Consider the following 16,566-nt stretch of genomic DNA (forward strand, 5'->3'; position numbering starts at 1 on the left):
CGTTCCCCGGCGGCCGCCGCTTCCCGCCCCCTCCCGCGAGCAGGGGGAGGGGCCGCGCTGCTCCCTGTTCTCCCCGCCCCTCCCCGCCCCCCGCAGCCCGCTCCGCTGCCGCGCTCGCCTCTCGCTGGCGGCGCTGACCCGGGAAGCGGCGGCTGGAGGCGGAGGCGGCGGCGGGCTGCGGGCCGCCGGGCCAGCGCTTGCTCCGCCGAGCGGGAGCTGGAGTCCGGCGGAGGCGGGCGGTGATGGGAGTGTGAGGAGGCAGCGGCGGGGCCCGGGCACTGTGAGGCGGCGCGTGGCAGCGGCGCGGAGCGGGAGCGGAGAGGAGCAGGGGTGGGGCGCTGGAGCCGCGGCTCTTCCGCGGCGTCGAGCCCCGGTCCCCCGACCCCGGCGCGGGACCACCCTCCCGCCTCGGCTCCGGCGGGCGCCCGTCGACCCGTCAGCCCCGTGCTCCGCGGCTGCTCGGCCAGCCCGCGAGCTGGGGAACAGCCTGCCGGGGGCAGCGTGGGGCTTGGCGTCTCTGATTCATTCATTCGCCGCCGCCGGAGCTCGGACCTGCAGCGCTCCGAGGAACGGAGGGACAAGGGGCAGCCGCGAATGAGGGGCCGGGTGGGAGCCAGGCTCCATTGTGCTCGGCGGCGGGGGGCGGGCAGGGGCTGAGGGGGGTGGGATCGGGCCCCCTCCCGCTGCTCCCCGGGTGCGCTGCGCCCCCAGCCTGCTGCCAGCCTGGAAATGGCTCCGTGTGTTCTCCTCGGGAGAGTGAATCGATCCTGCCCAGCCTTCTCTTCCTCTTCCCCGCCTCCTCTCTGCTCCCAGTCTTAGGAAGGGGGGAAAAAAAATTAAAGACAGATTCCAATGTGGAGTGCCGAGCGCGTCGCGAGCTGCCGGGCTTGCACGTCGAAGAGGTTTTTCTACATAGCTTTTTTCTAATGTCAGCGCAGGGAAGCAGTGGTATTGCTGCTTTTAGGATTATTTTCTCGTAGGATCTTTCAAGTGCACGTCGCATTGGGTTGCACGCTCCACCCCCAGGAACCTGGCGTGGTGGAGAAATTTGAACCCGCAGCCTTAGTAACACCGAAAAGGCCGAGTTACCTGGGCTCTCCCTGAGTGTGGAGGAGGACATGAGCGAAATGACCACCAAGCTCATGTTTTACAGGACTCCGTGAAGCTGGATTCTGCGTTTTCTGACACGTAGATTCGTTTTGTGGAATAAAGTTGACCGCCGTTTCCTCCGCGCAGCATTTTATCTCTAATAAGCAAATGCCACCTCTGTTCGAACGTTTTGGTATTTCCCAGAGAGAAATAATTTTACCTAAGGGAACTAACTGAATTTTCAGCTACATTGAAATACCTCCAGAAAAGGATCTCGGGGGTGGAAAAGCAACTGCGAAACAACAGACGGAGAAATTCATTTGGAAGTTATTCCGTAGCATAAGAGCAGGAACTTACAAGCAAGTTTTCATTGGGCAAAATGGGGTAAGGATTTTTGTGCTTAACCCTCTTGGAGTCTGTTTATGTTTGTGTGTGATTGAGCGGTGGTGGCGAATTGTCTTTGTTTTAGGTTTTCAAACAAATTTGCCACCTTGCTAAGCTAGTTGTAGTTTAAAAATATGGATGTGTTAGCCTTTTACGAAGGTGTTTTTGTAGAGTGACACCAGAGGCCGTAATTAAGGAACATACGTCTATTATTGTAACCAGAACATAGTTTTACTACTCGTATTTAAGAAGACCACACGTTCTGCGCTTTCCTGGTCGAAGTGCCGCAGCAGTTTGTAATCAAAGTCGTGTTGTCTTAGGTTTTGTTGCCGGTATCTTTAAAGAGAAGCCCTGCATTCTCTCAGTACTTTGAGAATAATCAGGTGCACAAAGGACGATTATAAAGTAATGGGTAGGTTAGACTCCAGTCCTTGAAAAGGATCCAGTGTAAATTGTTGTTCTCACCGTGCCCTCTGTTTTGCCCTTGAGTAGCCAAAGCAAAAGTCTATAGAATTGACTTACTGGGGGCATTAAAACGAAAATCTGGAAGTCTTAGAAGGACTCCACAGTGCCCTACACTTAGTTGGACATCATAGCCTGAATAGGAAACAGCTTTTTGTTGAAAGAACTTGTTCACTTTCTCTGTTTTTTGGCTTTTAGGATCAGCTCTTCAGTTTGTGTTAACAGGGTCAGGTCTACACCTTCTTTCAGATCCAAAGTCAAACAAGAGTGCATTTTTCAACCTTTTATTAATTCTTTACACAATAACTTGATAAAATGCTTGTGATTTTTCCTAATTTAAGCCTGATATCTGTAATATATGAAAGGAGTAATGATCTGGTTTGTTTCATTGACAGATTTTTTTTCAACGCTTTTTGTCAAAGAGGAACTTCCAGAATTTTTCTTTCTCTTTTTTTTATGGTTGAATAAAGACATCTGAAGTGTAGTTAAAGGACAGAGATTGAAAAGATAGACATGGAAATACACTGACAGTTTAGGGATGTGCATATCTAAACTTTTGTTTTTTAAAATGTCCAGAGGAAATTTCCTAATAGTACTGCCCTTTTTGTTGGAGTTAAAGCTTGGAGTTTATTAACTTGAATAAGTTTGAAAATGTTAAGAATGTGTGTGGTAGGAATCTTTCATCAGGAATTGATGAGAAAGAGCAATACTTGTTTGTAAAACTTAAATGACAAAGTGATGAGAATATATTTAACTTCCATGATTTGGAATACTAAGAGCAATTAAAATACCTCATTCTATTTCTAGTGCTGCTATTAGTAGCTTGGTGATCTGAGGCAGATTGCTTGACCTTTGTAGACTCTTGTTTTTTTATCTGTAAAATGAAAGTGTTAGGTGAGTTGTTTTTTTTTTTTTTTTTCCAGTTTGTAAAAATGAATTATTTCTTTCTCCTCTTTCTATTTTTGTAATTGCTGGTTGGTTTCTTGAAGGAAATCTCTCAGATGGAGAGATTGCTTTCTCTAAGCAGTTGTTAAGCATGTAAGCTGGAAAATAATGGCATTTGAAAAATGTTTTGGATGAATTGTACCAATTTTAATAAGAGAAAATACTGAAAAATGCTACTGTTCAGAATCTTTGAAATATGGCTTCCCTTGAGAGTCTGCAGCCCTTCTGTTTAAAACGTGTCAGAGAAGAAAAATCAAGTGGCAGTTTTTCATGCTGAAGGCTGAGTTCTCTGTAGGCTGTGGAGTGGTAGCATCGTGAAAGAAAATCAGTTTTCCACAACCTTTAAGCTGCATGAATGTCCATGATTTTACTAAGGGAAGCTTGGGAGGAACTTAGTACAAAGAACACTGGTTTTTAAAGCATGAAAATAAGTCCCACACATGTAACATACTAAAGTGTAATAAAAAGTATTTATAAACTAGTTTATTTGTCCTTAATAAATTCTTAAAAGTTGACTGGAGAGGCAAAGGAACAAATATTTATGGCATAATTTTTCTGCAAGTCTGTATCTGGGGCTGTGACTCTTTCTCATTAACTATGACTTGTTTCATCTGAGTTGTCGAGAGAAGGCATTTGTGGAAGTTTCCACACTTGGTTGGTGTTTGTACCTAATAAGTACGGAATAAGCATAGCCTCCTGCACCTACTTAAACCAAAGGGAAACAGAGCTTTAAATGGCCTTTAAAGTTTTACCTAGGCAACCCTAAAGTACTTACTCTGACTGGTGTCTAAAACTTTAATACTGTGGATGAAGAGTTTCACGTTTTATGAATATATTTTTTGACTAATGTTAGGTCATAATAGAAGTTTACCTTTGCCTTAATTTTGGATATAATTGCAAGTCTAGGGGCAAAATTGAAACAAAGGAATGATTTTTTAAAGAAAATGAGTGATTAGTTCAGGCAGAAAAACAAATTAAGGCTCTTGTAATAGGAATTTATGAACTATGGTGGAAATGGAAAAGAACAGCTGAAACTGACAGTTGGCAGAATCTGTCAAAGTGTCTTGGATGCTGCCTGAACTGCTTTAATTATGGTGAAGACAGTTGAAGGATTGGTTTATGAAACAGGTGTATCAGAACCCCTAAAAATGAGAGCGTGTATGTTAGGTAAAGTCTTGGAAAAGCTTCCAAGCCCCAGCGAGGAGTCCCTGTTAGGTATGACCCCCAGTCCTCCATGTAGTATCTCCTAAAGAGAGCAGTGAGTCAGGAGCTATTTTGGAATGAGTAGAGTAGGCAACAGAGATCATATAATTTCGATGAGGTATTTCATGCTACCTTTTGTTTTACTTAGCTCATATTGCCAGCTTATTGACCTCAACAAGGGAAAATCCCCTCCCCTGCCTTATTAAGAGTGAGTTATTTTTAAAATGTGATTTTTCCCTGCCAATACGGTTGATAACACTGTTTCTGACTTAACTCACCTGCGGGTGGACGCCCGGAGAAACCCTCCGCTTTGCCTTCCCCACATAACTCCCTGAAACATGGATGTGGGTGCTGCCACATTGCAGTCTGAACCTTCTTTGCTGGGAGCGAAGCGGACATCTCTGTCTCATGCTACTGGGTGCTGCTCTCTGGGAATTGTACCTAAGATGCAGAAGTCTTGGTCCAGCACTGCAATCTGAATGGGCTGTGTTGCAAGGGCAACCACTCAGACATGTCTAACGTCAGAGAAGTTAGATGGAAGTCTTAATTATTCGTTCATTTTACCAGTTTTGAACCTCTATCATGTGCCATATATAGCAGCTCAGTGCTGCTGATACATAGACTAGTAAAATGTGCTCCTTCCCTTAGGGAGTTTATTGTTTAGAAGCTGGGTCAACAGTCAAGCCTAAAATTAATAAGCACAGTGGAATGTCTAAGGGACTGAATCGATCATAGAGATACAAAGTAAGTGTGTATATGGCATTAACTGCTGAGGGAAGCATAAGAAAGCTTTTGTGGAAGAGGTAATCCATATTAAATAATGAAAACTGGGTACAGGTGAGCCTTGTAGACAAATAGCCTTCAAGGCAGAGGGAACAGTGTGGTTGACGGCATTAAGACAGTTCAGTTCAGTCACCCAGTCGTGTCTGACTCTGCAAGCCTGTGGACTGCAGCACGCCATGCTTCCCTGTCCATCACCAACTCCTGGAGCCTACTCAGACTCATGCCCATTGAGTCGGTGATGCCATCCAACCACCTCATCCTCTGTTGCCCCTTCTCCTCCCTGCTTCAGTCTTTCCCAGCATCAGGGTCTTTTCCAATGAGTCAGTTCCTCGCATCAGATGGCCAAAGTATTGGAGTTTCAGCTTCAGCATCAGTCCTTCCAATGAATATTCAGGACTGATTTCCTTTAGGATGGACTGGTTGGATCTCCTTGGAGCCCAAGGGACTCTCCAAGATTCTCCTCCAGCACCACAGTTCAAAAGCATCAATTCTTTGGCGATCAGCTTTCTTTATAGTCCAACTCTCACATCCATACATGACTTTTGGAAAAACCATAGCTTTGACTAGACAGTCCTTTGTTCGCAACGTAATGTCTCTGCTTTTTAATATGCTGTCTAGTTTGGTCATAACTTTTCTTTCAAGGAGCAAGCGTAATTTCATGGCTCAAATGGACTTTCAAGAGTCAAACAGACTCTTGCAGGTCACAAATAAAACCTTGTGCACACCAGGACTGAGGAGAAGGGAGCAGTGACCCCACAAGGGACTGACCCAGACTTGCCTCTGAGTATCCAGGAATTAAGACAAGGAACTGCAAGATAATTTGACGTGGTGAACTTGGCTTTATGGGGTACAACAAGAGACAGGCCCAGAGTCTTACACAGGGCTCAGGTTAGAGGGCCTTGTGGACCAAACAAAAGTTGGTCTGTTTCAAGCTTTTTTGAGCAGTGACCCGTTACAGTAAGATAATACATTTTTACTTTACAACCTAGTGCCCACATATGTAAATGGTAAAATATCACAAAAGAACACCCTTTGTGTGATGCACTCTGGTATTTTCTGTTCTATTTCTAAGAAAGAGCAATGGTTGAAATGCAATAAATTGAGTTAACATCCCAGGACTAGCAATGGTATTTTGGAAAACACTGCTCTTAGCTCTGGGAACCCACTGGAGTGTTTTAAGGAAAATAGTTACATGAAGGGTCAGGGAAGTAGGTTGAGAAAACAGTTTTAAATATTTAAGTTTTGGCTTTGTACATTGCATTCTGTGAAAACACCAAACCTGAACAATGAAGCATGACTTGGTAGGGGAAGTGGATAGCCAGCCAGGCCTGGAAAATTCCAGGGTGTTAGGAGAGGAGGGATGATGTTGGGCTGTGTGTGGTTGTCTGAGTAGGACTTTTTTTTTAAGGACCAGCACATTTTACGTGCAGAGGTCAAAATGCAGGAAACAGCATGGTATGTTCCTAGCAGAGCCACACACTCAGAAGGGCCGTGGAATAGTGAATTTGGGAGTTTAAAAAGGACTTTATAGCTGGCATACAAATTGCATGGAAATAAAGAGAATGTTTTGGGATTCCTGAAGAAGTAAACTGAAGGGTACATGGAGTTGCTGGTAAGATTTGCCTTGTATGCTAAAAAGTTATTTGACTTGTGATTAAACAGAAGTGTAATTATATATATATCAACCTACTGGGAGGCTGTCCACCATAAGAAGAGTTTGCATGTTTTGGGAATGGGTTTTCCCCCCAGTTTTGTTGCAGTATAATCGACAAGTAACATTGTATTATTGTAAGGTGTACGGTGGAACAGTGAGCATGTGGGAGCCTGTGTCTGTGTTGGGAAATGACCACAGGTCCAGATAACATCCATCCCCTCACATTGTTAAAGCCTGTTTTTCTTGTGATGAAAACTTTCATGAGAATAGGTTTATTTTTTAATATATTAATGGAGTAATTGAGCCCTCACTCTTAATTGAAATTTGAAAGAACTCCTTTTTTGTTTGCAGGGTTGTTTTTCTAGGTAGCCTGTTATGCATGAAGGAGATCTCTCTTGCTGTTTCTTTTACCCTAATCTCTAACCTCCTGTTCCATATAGTGAGGACTTTTAACTGGCTCCTTTTTGTTCTTATTTCCTTTTATTCTTGTGGCTACATCCCTTTTCCCTTGGCCTAGTGATGCAGGCAGTGATACCAGCCGTGGACCCTCAGGGCTTTCCTCCAGGTCCTACAGACTTTTACTCACTTCCAGGCAGTGGAAAAAATTTCAGTCTGTTCCACCTCCAATCCTGCCATCTCCTTAACTTTGCTTCTGCAATTTCCTCCTTGCTTCCCAGCTTCTCTTTCCTTCAGTATTGGGGTTGATGATGCTTTATCTGAGCACCACCCTCCCCTCTGCCCCGCCCCAAGATTTGAAGGAAGAAGAGAAATTTTCTTTTCCAGTTTTGTGGTGAGATGGGCTGGTTAGGACATCCACTATCAGCTGACAGGTAACATGATCTCTTTATGGCATAGCAAATTGTGTTATGCCAAGATGTGGGATATTATTACTTATAAATAAGATATGTAATGTCTTGTCAAAAACTAGATCCTAGAGTTTTAAAATGAAAATAAAAACTTTTTGAATAGTTACATTTTTCAGCCAAGCACAAAACTTAATGAGAGTAAGAGTATCAAGATGATGGTACTTGAGTACTTGCACGAAGCTGTTAGTGAGATGGTATCAAAAGCCAAGCTTGGCTACTTTACATATATATGGAAGTTGACTTTTGAAGGGAGCAAATATTAGAGCTGGGTTCATTTGGGAGACAGAATGAATGTGGAGGATGATGTATTTGGTGTTTTCTTTTTTGAGGACTTTTCTGGTGGCTCAGATGTAAAGAGTCTGCCTACAATGTGGGAGAGCCTGGAGAAGGAAATGGCAACCCAGTCCAACATTCTTGTCTGGAGAATCCCATGGACAGAGGAGTCTGGCAGGCTACAGTCCATGGAATCACAAAGTCAGACGCTAGTGAGAGACTATTGACTATGGGTGGCATGTTAGGATGTGATTTTGTACTTCTTAAAAACAATAAACAACAGGGACCCTGCCTTCCCTCCTCAAGCCGGTTGAACGAGCACATTGAATGGAAAGTCTTCCTTTGACTTTCTTGGTCTTTACCCTTTAGACGTTTATGGCCACGTGTCTTGGTAGCACATCCCTCCGCTGGGATTTGTCTGATGTTTCGCTGTACACTGAAATGAACAAAACACTTGATAATCAACTGTGCTTCAGTTAAAAAACCAGGAATCACAAACATCACCCCCCCCTAAGAAAAGCCCAACAAGGTGTCTCATTTTTGATCAATCACATTACATAGACATTAATCCTTTTAAAAAATATCCTTATTGATCCCCTTTGTATGTCTTTCACTTGTAATTTTCTTTTTTTTCCTTGGCTCTAGAATAGAATTACTAAACTTTCACAACCAACTTGCAAACTTATCATGGACAAGTAAGTGTATACACTAAAAAGTCCTTTTCAAAATATAAATATATAAAGAGCGTGTTTAGGGGAATCTCTTGGTTTTGGTTCAGTACAATAATGTATTTAATAATTTTGATGTGAAGGCACAGTATAAATCTGACTAGTGTGACTTTTCTTTTTAGGGTTTTGGAGAATCATGAAAGTGCATTTAGGATAATTACCTGGAGTGTTGTTCATGGCAGTTAAGGGATTGACAGAAGTGTCTTTAAACATAGTTGTAAACTGAGTTTAGTCTTAAGTGATTAAACGTTTCAGATGAAAAGGTGGTTGAGTCTCAAAAGGTCCAACATTGCTACTGCCCTGTGTTTGTTTTTCCAAGCCTATGATGTTTAGTTGAAATATTTATTGGAGTTAATCCATGGTTTTGTTCTGTCATTTTTGATTAATCAGACACACTGGATGAAAGAGTAGGGAACGTGAGTTCCAAATGTTTAAGTGTTTCCTGATATAATTTTTAAATGACTGAATAGAAGACATTTTAGAGAGCTTTATTTCTCAGGCTCTGTTGAGTTGAGTGAAATGTGCAGTTTCTAGTTGTGTTGCATATTTGTAATGACCCATGGCTTACACAGTAAAGTGACCCTGTGGTATACAAGATTCATTATGTTTGTGGAATGACTGAGGTTTTCCTAGAAGTCAAAAATACTTCTCTGTTAAGGTTTGAAAAGTTGAGTATTTTTTAAGATGGTGTAAGGTTTCATGCTCATTAGGTACCTTCATTTCAAAAGAATCCACGTGGTAAGGCAGTATTTATATTCATTTTAGCCCATCTGTGAGAATTGAGATGAAGTGTCCAGTCTTACTTAATGGGCATTTCAAGAGTAGGTGAAACTTTTTAAAGGCTAATCATTCAGTGGTCTTTAACATGTGAATACAATCATATAGAACTGAATCTTTGAGGTTAAAATGTTAATTTTTACAACATCTCTCTCTCTATACTATAAAATTAGGACATCCATTATCACTCTGTTAAAAGAGACATTTATCAGTGAACTTGTGCTCTTAATTGCAGTTTGATTTTCCTTTCTTCATTGTAAATCTAGCACTATTGGTCATCTCTGTGCTCCCTAATAAAGTGTCTGATAAAAAAGATGAAATTGATGAGAATCGGTGCTGCTTGTTTTAAGCAGTATTTTCTAGGGAAGAGATTGAAATTACTCACATGTATGTGTTATATTTTATTGTGTGGCTTGTCATTACCCTCCACTTGTATTTTTTATTGATTTCTTTTTTTTTTTTTTTTCTTTCTAAAGGTTTTAAAAAAATCTCATTTCCCTGGTAGGTATAATTTAGAATTAATTTTATAGGGACAAGTATAATTTAGAATTAGTTTTACAGGCACAAAACTGAATTGCTTTTTCATGACCTTGCAAAGAGAAAAAACCAAAGTATTCTTTCTTGTGTGGTTTCTTCCCCCCAGTGACTAATTGTGAGCCCAATATGGCTTTGGTGTAGCTAAAAAAATTTCAAATATGTAAAACAAACGTTTGACTTAGGATCTGGATTTCATTTACACATAACTATCTTTTCTCTTTAACGGTAAGCTACTGGCAGATGGCAAAAAGTCAGTTTTCTTTTTTGTATCAGAAAATAAAATTCTAAAATCCAAAAAATTAGCAGCCTACTCAATACTTTCTCTTCGTAGTACAGTTTACTTTTGCACTTTCTCTCACTTTTGAAAAATCGCTTTCATCCTTTAACACCTAATATTAGCTTTGAAAAAATTGCTTTGCTTTTTGGACATTTTCTTTTAATGTTCTTCCATAAAACATGAAGCTCTTCCATGTTATCTTCGAAAAGAGTTGGCACCAGCTCCTCAAGGCAGAGCAGTTTTAAGAACCAAGGACTTTTTATAAAATTACTGAACAAGAGTTAGACAGAAATTAAACACCTATCAAAGCAGCTTTTGCTCCTTTGTGAGGTTGTTTTAAATCATGTTTGTTTGTCATGTCTAATGCACATCCAGATCCACGTGATCATGTGCTGCAGGGTCCAGAGGGCTGAGAAGAGAATGCTCTTGACCGCCACCCTATCTGTAGAAGGACTTGCTCCTCATTTGTCCCTGTCTTTAGTAGGAGGGCGGTGACGGCCGTAACGCAAGTTCATGTCTCTCTGGGTACTGTGCGTTGAGTTTCCTAACCACCTGCTGCCGCTGCTGCTGCTAAGTCACTTCAGTGGTGTCCGACTCTGTGCGACCCCATAGACGGCAGCCCACCAGGCTCCCCCATCCCTGGGATTCTCCAGGCAAGAACACTGGAGTGGGTTGCCATTTCCTTCTCCAATGCATGAAAGTGAAAAGTGAAAGTGAAGTCACTCAGTTGTGTCCGACTCTTAGGGACCCCAGGGACTGCAGCCCACCAGGCTCCTCCGTCCATGGGATTTTCCAGGCAAGAGTACTGGAGTGGGGTGCCATTGCCTGCTCCGTCCTAACCACCTAGATCATAGCAAAGCACACACGTACAGTGTAAGTTGAGAGGTTCTGGGGAATTAGACCCCACTTTTAGGGTATAGAAAATCCTGATTCCTAGCAGGTGGGTATAAGTTGGATGTACCAGTTATTTTTCTATTAATTTCCATGGTAACTTGTTGGATCGTTTCATCTTTAGTTTTAAGCATGCCTCAATCTTAAGTTGTGTTGCCTTCTTTCTGTTTCATTTAAGAAATCTAAAACTGTTACTCTGAATAAGGCTTTTTTGTGAGTTGGAATTTTCTGCCCTAGTTGCTTTCAGTTTCCCTCATTAGGCTCTTAATAACGGTGTCTCAGAAGTTATCTTAAGTGGACTTGACTATCAAAGAGCTTAAAGTACTCACAGTAGAAAATTTCTGTCCGTGTTCCTTCGTGGAAGGTAAGTCTATACATGACTAAGCTTGGGACAATTAATTTGAACCAACTGTATAATAATATTCAAGTGGGCCTAGCCTATCCATTTGGGCTTCCCGGGTAGCTCAGATAGTAAAGAATCTGCCTGCAATGCAGGAGACCCAAGTTTGATCCCTGGGTTGGGAAGGTCCCCTGGAGTAGGACATGGGAAGCCATTCCGGTATTCTTGCCTGGAGAATCCCATGGACAGAGGAGCCTGTAGGGCCACAGTCCATGAGGTCGCAAAGTCGGACACGACGAGTGACGAACACTTAGCCTAACTCTTTACCTTCCTGTGCTTCCATTTTGCTTATCTTCTAAAGCTGCCATGTTCTGTCTTACTCTGTAGGTGTGAATCTCTGTCATACGGCTTTTAACGTTAAAGTTCGTGTGCTTTGCTTAATCACCCTGCCCGCTCCTTTGATGTTCACAGGATGAGAATTCCACCTCCTTCTGTTTACTGAGCATTGCCAGGGATCTGTGTACATTCAGCTGAATGGGGAGACTCCCACATCACCCTTTTATCTTTCTTGAGGTTCTGTTGATTAAAAAACATGGTTCTAGATTTCGTGGGCTGTCTTTTTCCTTACTCAACTGATAATATATGGGATTTTAGTTGTCTGTTTTCATTGTTGCTTTCATTTAGTATTTTATTAATGCTGAATTGATATTTATTGTTATGCCTGTGTTAATGTGGGAAGTAAGACATTAATGGTAATATTGCTACTTAGTTTTACTTGGAGGCTTATTAGTATATTTGGGGTATTTAGCGTATGATCTGTGCGCAAAATATAGGCTATTCATGTGGTAGGAAGCTAGCCTGAAAAGTGTTTTCAAAGATGGTGCAGTGGTTACTTAGAAACCAAGGTGCAAAATTATATATTTGCAACTATACAAAATACATACTGTATATATAACAAGATTTGAAAGAAATTTATTAAAATGTTACCATGTTTATTTCTTGGATACAACAATTCTGAAATTTTGTTTTTGAGTCTTTCCGAATCTTTTAAGTTTCTTTGTGATTAAGTTTTAGAACTTATCTTGGGTTTTAAGGGTGAGGGTGTTAAAAATTACTAATGTCTACCATACAAAGTTATCAGGGGGTCTGTCACTGTTCCTATAGATGCATAAATACTTATGTGTTTGTATCAACTTTAACTTATCTCAAATTTTGTTTTTCTTTTCAAAACTGGCTAAAGAAGTAATTACTCCAGTGATAGCAAATATGGTTTCTTGTTTAAGTAAGGAGTACTTCTGATGTTGGTTATCAGAATGTTAGTACTAATCTCCACTTTTATGGATAAGGAGCCAGAGCTCAAAGGGAAAATGTGCCTAGGGGCAGTTATATGGGGCAAGAGCATGTGCTATGTCCTCTAATTCCTAGGGGCTCTTATCATTAGCTCAGGGGACCCTAAATGGATACTCACATATACGGAGACTCATTTTTTGTTGATTAGTCACTAAGTTGTGTCCAACTCTTTGTGACTCCATGGACTGTAGCCCACTAGGCTCCTCTGTCCATGGGATTTCCCAGGCAAGAATACTGGAGTGGGTTGCCATTTCCTTCTCCAGGGGATCTTCCCAAGCCAGGGGTGAAACCTGTGTCTCCTGCACTGGTAGAAGGTTTCTTTACCATTGAGCCACCGGGAAAGCCCAAGACTTATTTAGAGCGGGGTTTCTAACCCCTCATAGTTTATTTATTTATTTTTTTTTCTTTTCAGGGTTTTGTTTTGTTTTTTTTCATTTATTCTTATTAGTTGGAGGCTAATTACTTTACAGTATTGTAGTGGGTTTTGTCATACATTGACGTGAATCAGCCATGGAGTTACATGTATTCCCCAACCCGATCCCCCCTCCCACCTCCCTCTCCATCCGATTCCTCTGGGTCTTCCCAGTGCACCGGGCCGGAGCACGTGTCTCATGCATCCCACCTGGGCTGGTGATCTGTTTCACTATAGATAATATACATGTTTCAATGCTGTTCTCTCGAAACATCCCACCCTCGCCTTCTTCCACAGAGTCCAAAAGTCTGTTCTGTACATCTGTGTCTCTTTTTCTGTTTTGCATATAGGGTTATCGTTACCATCTTTCTAAATTCCATATATATGTGTTAGTATACTGTAATGTTCTTTATCTTTCTGGCTTACTTCACTCTGTATAATGGGCTCCCGTTTCATCCATCTCATCAGAACTGATTCAAATGAATTCTTTTTAATGGCTGAGTAATATTCCATGGTGTATATGTACCACAGCTTCCTTATCCATTCGTCTGCTGATGGGCATCTAGGTTGCTTCCATGTCCTGGCTGTTATAAACAGTGCTGCGATGAACATTGGGGTGCACGTGTCTCTTTCAGATCTGGGTTCCTCAGTGTGTATGCCCATAAGTGGTATTGCTATTTAACCCCTCATAGTTTAAAAAAGAAAAAAAGGAAGAGAGTCCAATGTAAGCTTAGTATCTTGACAATGGGTTTTAATTAAACATATCTTGTTTTCCTTTTAGATGGTACTGAAAGAAACTGCATTCTCATTTTAGTGTGCTCAAATCTCTGCTCAATGCATTTAGTTTTGAATACACTGATGTCTTTCTCATGAATGAACTGAAATGTTATTACATGTGTTTTGTATAATTTCCGAAGTTCATTCTAAAGTGTAAATTCCATCAGTCAGAGCCCTGTTAACTGCCTTTGTAATTATTGGACACATGAGCCTCAAGGACACGTAAGTCGGCAGCGTCTACTTCTCTGAGGAGCTCAGTCTGGAATGAGAATGCTTGGGATGTTATCTTAAAGCATGTTTCCTGAAACTTAATGTTGGACCATGAGACCTACAAGTGGAAGGATCACTTACAGCCTGTAGTACAATTTCTGAATCATGAGACAGCTGTAAGTTGTTTAACTCCCTAGAATTTTCATAAGAGTCCATTGGGCCATATCATATCCAGTTTTAAAATTGTTACTCTTTCGGAATTGTTTTGGCTGAGCAGAAAAGTGTGTGAATGTGTAAGGTAGAAGTCAGTCAGGACTGGTGGAGACCGTGGCAAAATGAAGAGAGCATGCCCTGCCTGAAGGCATTCATATCCAGAGTTCTCAAAACCCTGTGCTGAAAACTTGACTCAAGAAGGAAGCCCAGAGAGCGTGGCAGGGCATTGGCAGAAATGGACACTAGATCAGTGGTTCTCAGTTTGAACCTGCGTTCCAGTCACCTGGAGGGCTTGTTAAAAACAGACTGCTAGACTTCAGCCTGAGTTTTTGATTCAGTAGGTCTGTAAGTGGGACCCATGAATTTGCTGCTCTATTAAATTCTTAGGTAATGCTGACATTGCTGGTCCATGGACCGACCTTAGCGTTATTTGAAAAATGAAGTGCATACATGAAAAACTTCTTTCTGTTCAAAAGCTTCGATGATTCTTGAAACCTTTTTGTTCTTTGCTTGCAAGTTGTAAAAAATTGTGATCTTGAAATAAAGGGAGAAATTCTGATTGAACTTGTTAATTTTTTTTTTTTTTTTTTTACAAGCTGAAAGATCCAGGGCAACTTGAAACTAATCACTATCTCTTTAAACCTGATTACTTCCGGCAGTGCTTACCAGTTACACTTGTGCAGAGTGACTTCTGCTTTCTGGCATTTCTGAATGGATTATTTTTGAAACTACCTGGCAGTGCTTTGACTCTTGAAGTTTTTATGCTTTTGGAGGAAGTGTAATTTCTGTCTAAGTTGTTTATCCTGCCTAGATATCCTTAAGTTTGTCCACATGCTATAGTACTAGTTTTCTATTGCTGGGTGACAATTACCACAATTTTGGTGGCTGTAAGACAACACCCACTTACCTTAGTTTTTGTGAGTCAGGAGTCCAGGGACCTTAATGGGATCTTCTGCTCAGGGTCTCACGAGGCAGCAGTCAAGGTGGCAGCTGGGACTAGGGTCTTATCTGTGGACCAGCATCTCCCTGAAAGCTCATATGGTTGTTGGCTGATTTCATTTCCTTGCAGCTAAGGAGCATGGCGGGCTACAGTACACGGGGTCACAAGAGAGTTGGACACAACTTAGCGATGCAGCAGCAACAAATAGAACTCAGTGGCATTGTCTTCAAGGCCAGCAGGAGGAGCCCCTCTTGGTTCTTTATCATCTTCTAAACGACTCACCTAAATAAGTTAGGACCACCCAGGGTAACCTTCTGTTTGAAGGTGGAGAGTTTTATGCAGAAAATGTCCACCAGGAGGCAGTAATCCTGGAGCCATCTTAGAATTCTGCCTGCTGTACCCCATCAAACATCTATGGGTGTTTTCCAGATGCTCAAATATCAGTATGCCCACTCCAGTTTTTTTTTTTTTTTTTTTTTTTAACTTTTAAAAATCTGTAGCCTTCTGCATTCCTGCTCCAATATGGACTGGTTACTCCTTAGGCATATTACATAATCCTCATATTAGACTTTCCCTAATTTTTTTTTTTTTTTTGTGGGGGGGGGGGTGGGAAATGTGGGCAGGCATCATATCTTGTTTTCTGGTTACTATGCTTTCTTTCTGCATTTATTCTTTTATTTTACTGAAGCTCCTTTTCTTGTAGTTACCTGAAAATGACTAGGTAGGAGATAACTTGAGACATATGTGAAAGTGCCCTCCCCCTCAATTGAGTCTAGATCTCTAGACAGGAAGTAATTTTCTGTCATTACTGTGAAGGCACAGATCTATTCTGGTTTCCAGTGTTCCTGTTCAAGCCTGCCTGTTTCTGATTCCTTTCTTTGCCTTCATATGTTACTCTTTCCCTACTTTGTAACATTTTAGGATTTTTTCCCTGTAGTTCAAAAATGTCACAATGATGCAGGGTGGGGCTTTTTGTTTGCTTGTGGTTTTTTTTTTTTTTTTTTTAAATCTTTTGGTCGCTGCTGGACCATTTCAGTCTGTAAATTTCCATAACTTTGGGAAATTTCCTTCTATTTTTAAAAAAATATCCTCTGTTTTTCTCTTTGTGAACTGTTAGTTGGATAGTAACCTTTTTGTCTAACCTACCAGTTTTTTTTTTTTTTCCACCTTCTAAGGAAATTACCTTGACTTCATCTTCTGACAGTTACTGAATTTAAAATTTTCACTTAATTTTAAATTTCCAAGTCTTCTTTCTCAGTGTGCCATCAATTTGAGATTCTTTTATGTTCCCTAAGCTTTCTTTGGGGTTCCTTTTTTGTTTGGTTTCTTCTTGCATGATCCTAAACTCGCCTAGAGTGTCTGGTGATCCCCATCTGTGTGTTTAAGAGTAAGACGCTAGAAAGCCGGTTGGAAGCTCTGTGTGACCCAGTGAGCCCTGTCACCAATGGGCTTCGT

At 41.4% G+C, this 16,566-nt stretch overlaps 1 protein-coding gene across 1 annotated transcript in view; it reads left to right on the forward strand.

Annotated features, from left to right (window-relative positions):
* Positions 1-649: 649 nt before the first annotated feature.
* Positions 650-16,566, forward strand: part of HOMER1 (homer scaffold protein 1) — a 125,794-nt gene continuing 109,877 nt past the window's right edge. Inside the window, exon 1 of the mRNA XM_061158097.1 lies at positions 650-1,473. Coding sequence (XP_061014080.1) covers positions 1,469-1,473 — 5 coding nt within the window. The 5' untranslated portion in view covers positions 650-1,468. The remainder of the gene's footprint in view (positions 1,474-16,566) is intronic.

This window comes from Dama dama, chromosome 12, assembly GCF_033118175.1.
Source record: "Dama dama isolate Ldn47 chromosome 12, ASM3311817v1, whole genome shotgun sequence".
In the NCBI taxonomy this organism is placed as follows: Eukaryota; Metazoa; Chordata; class Mammalia; order Artiodactyla; family Cervidae; genus Dama; species Dama dama.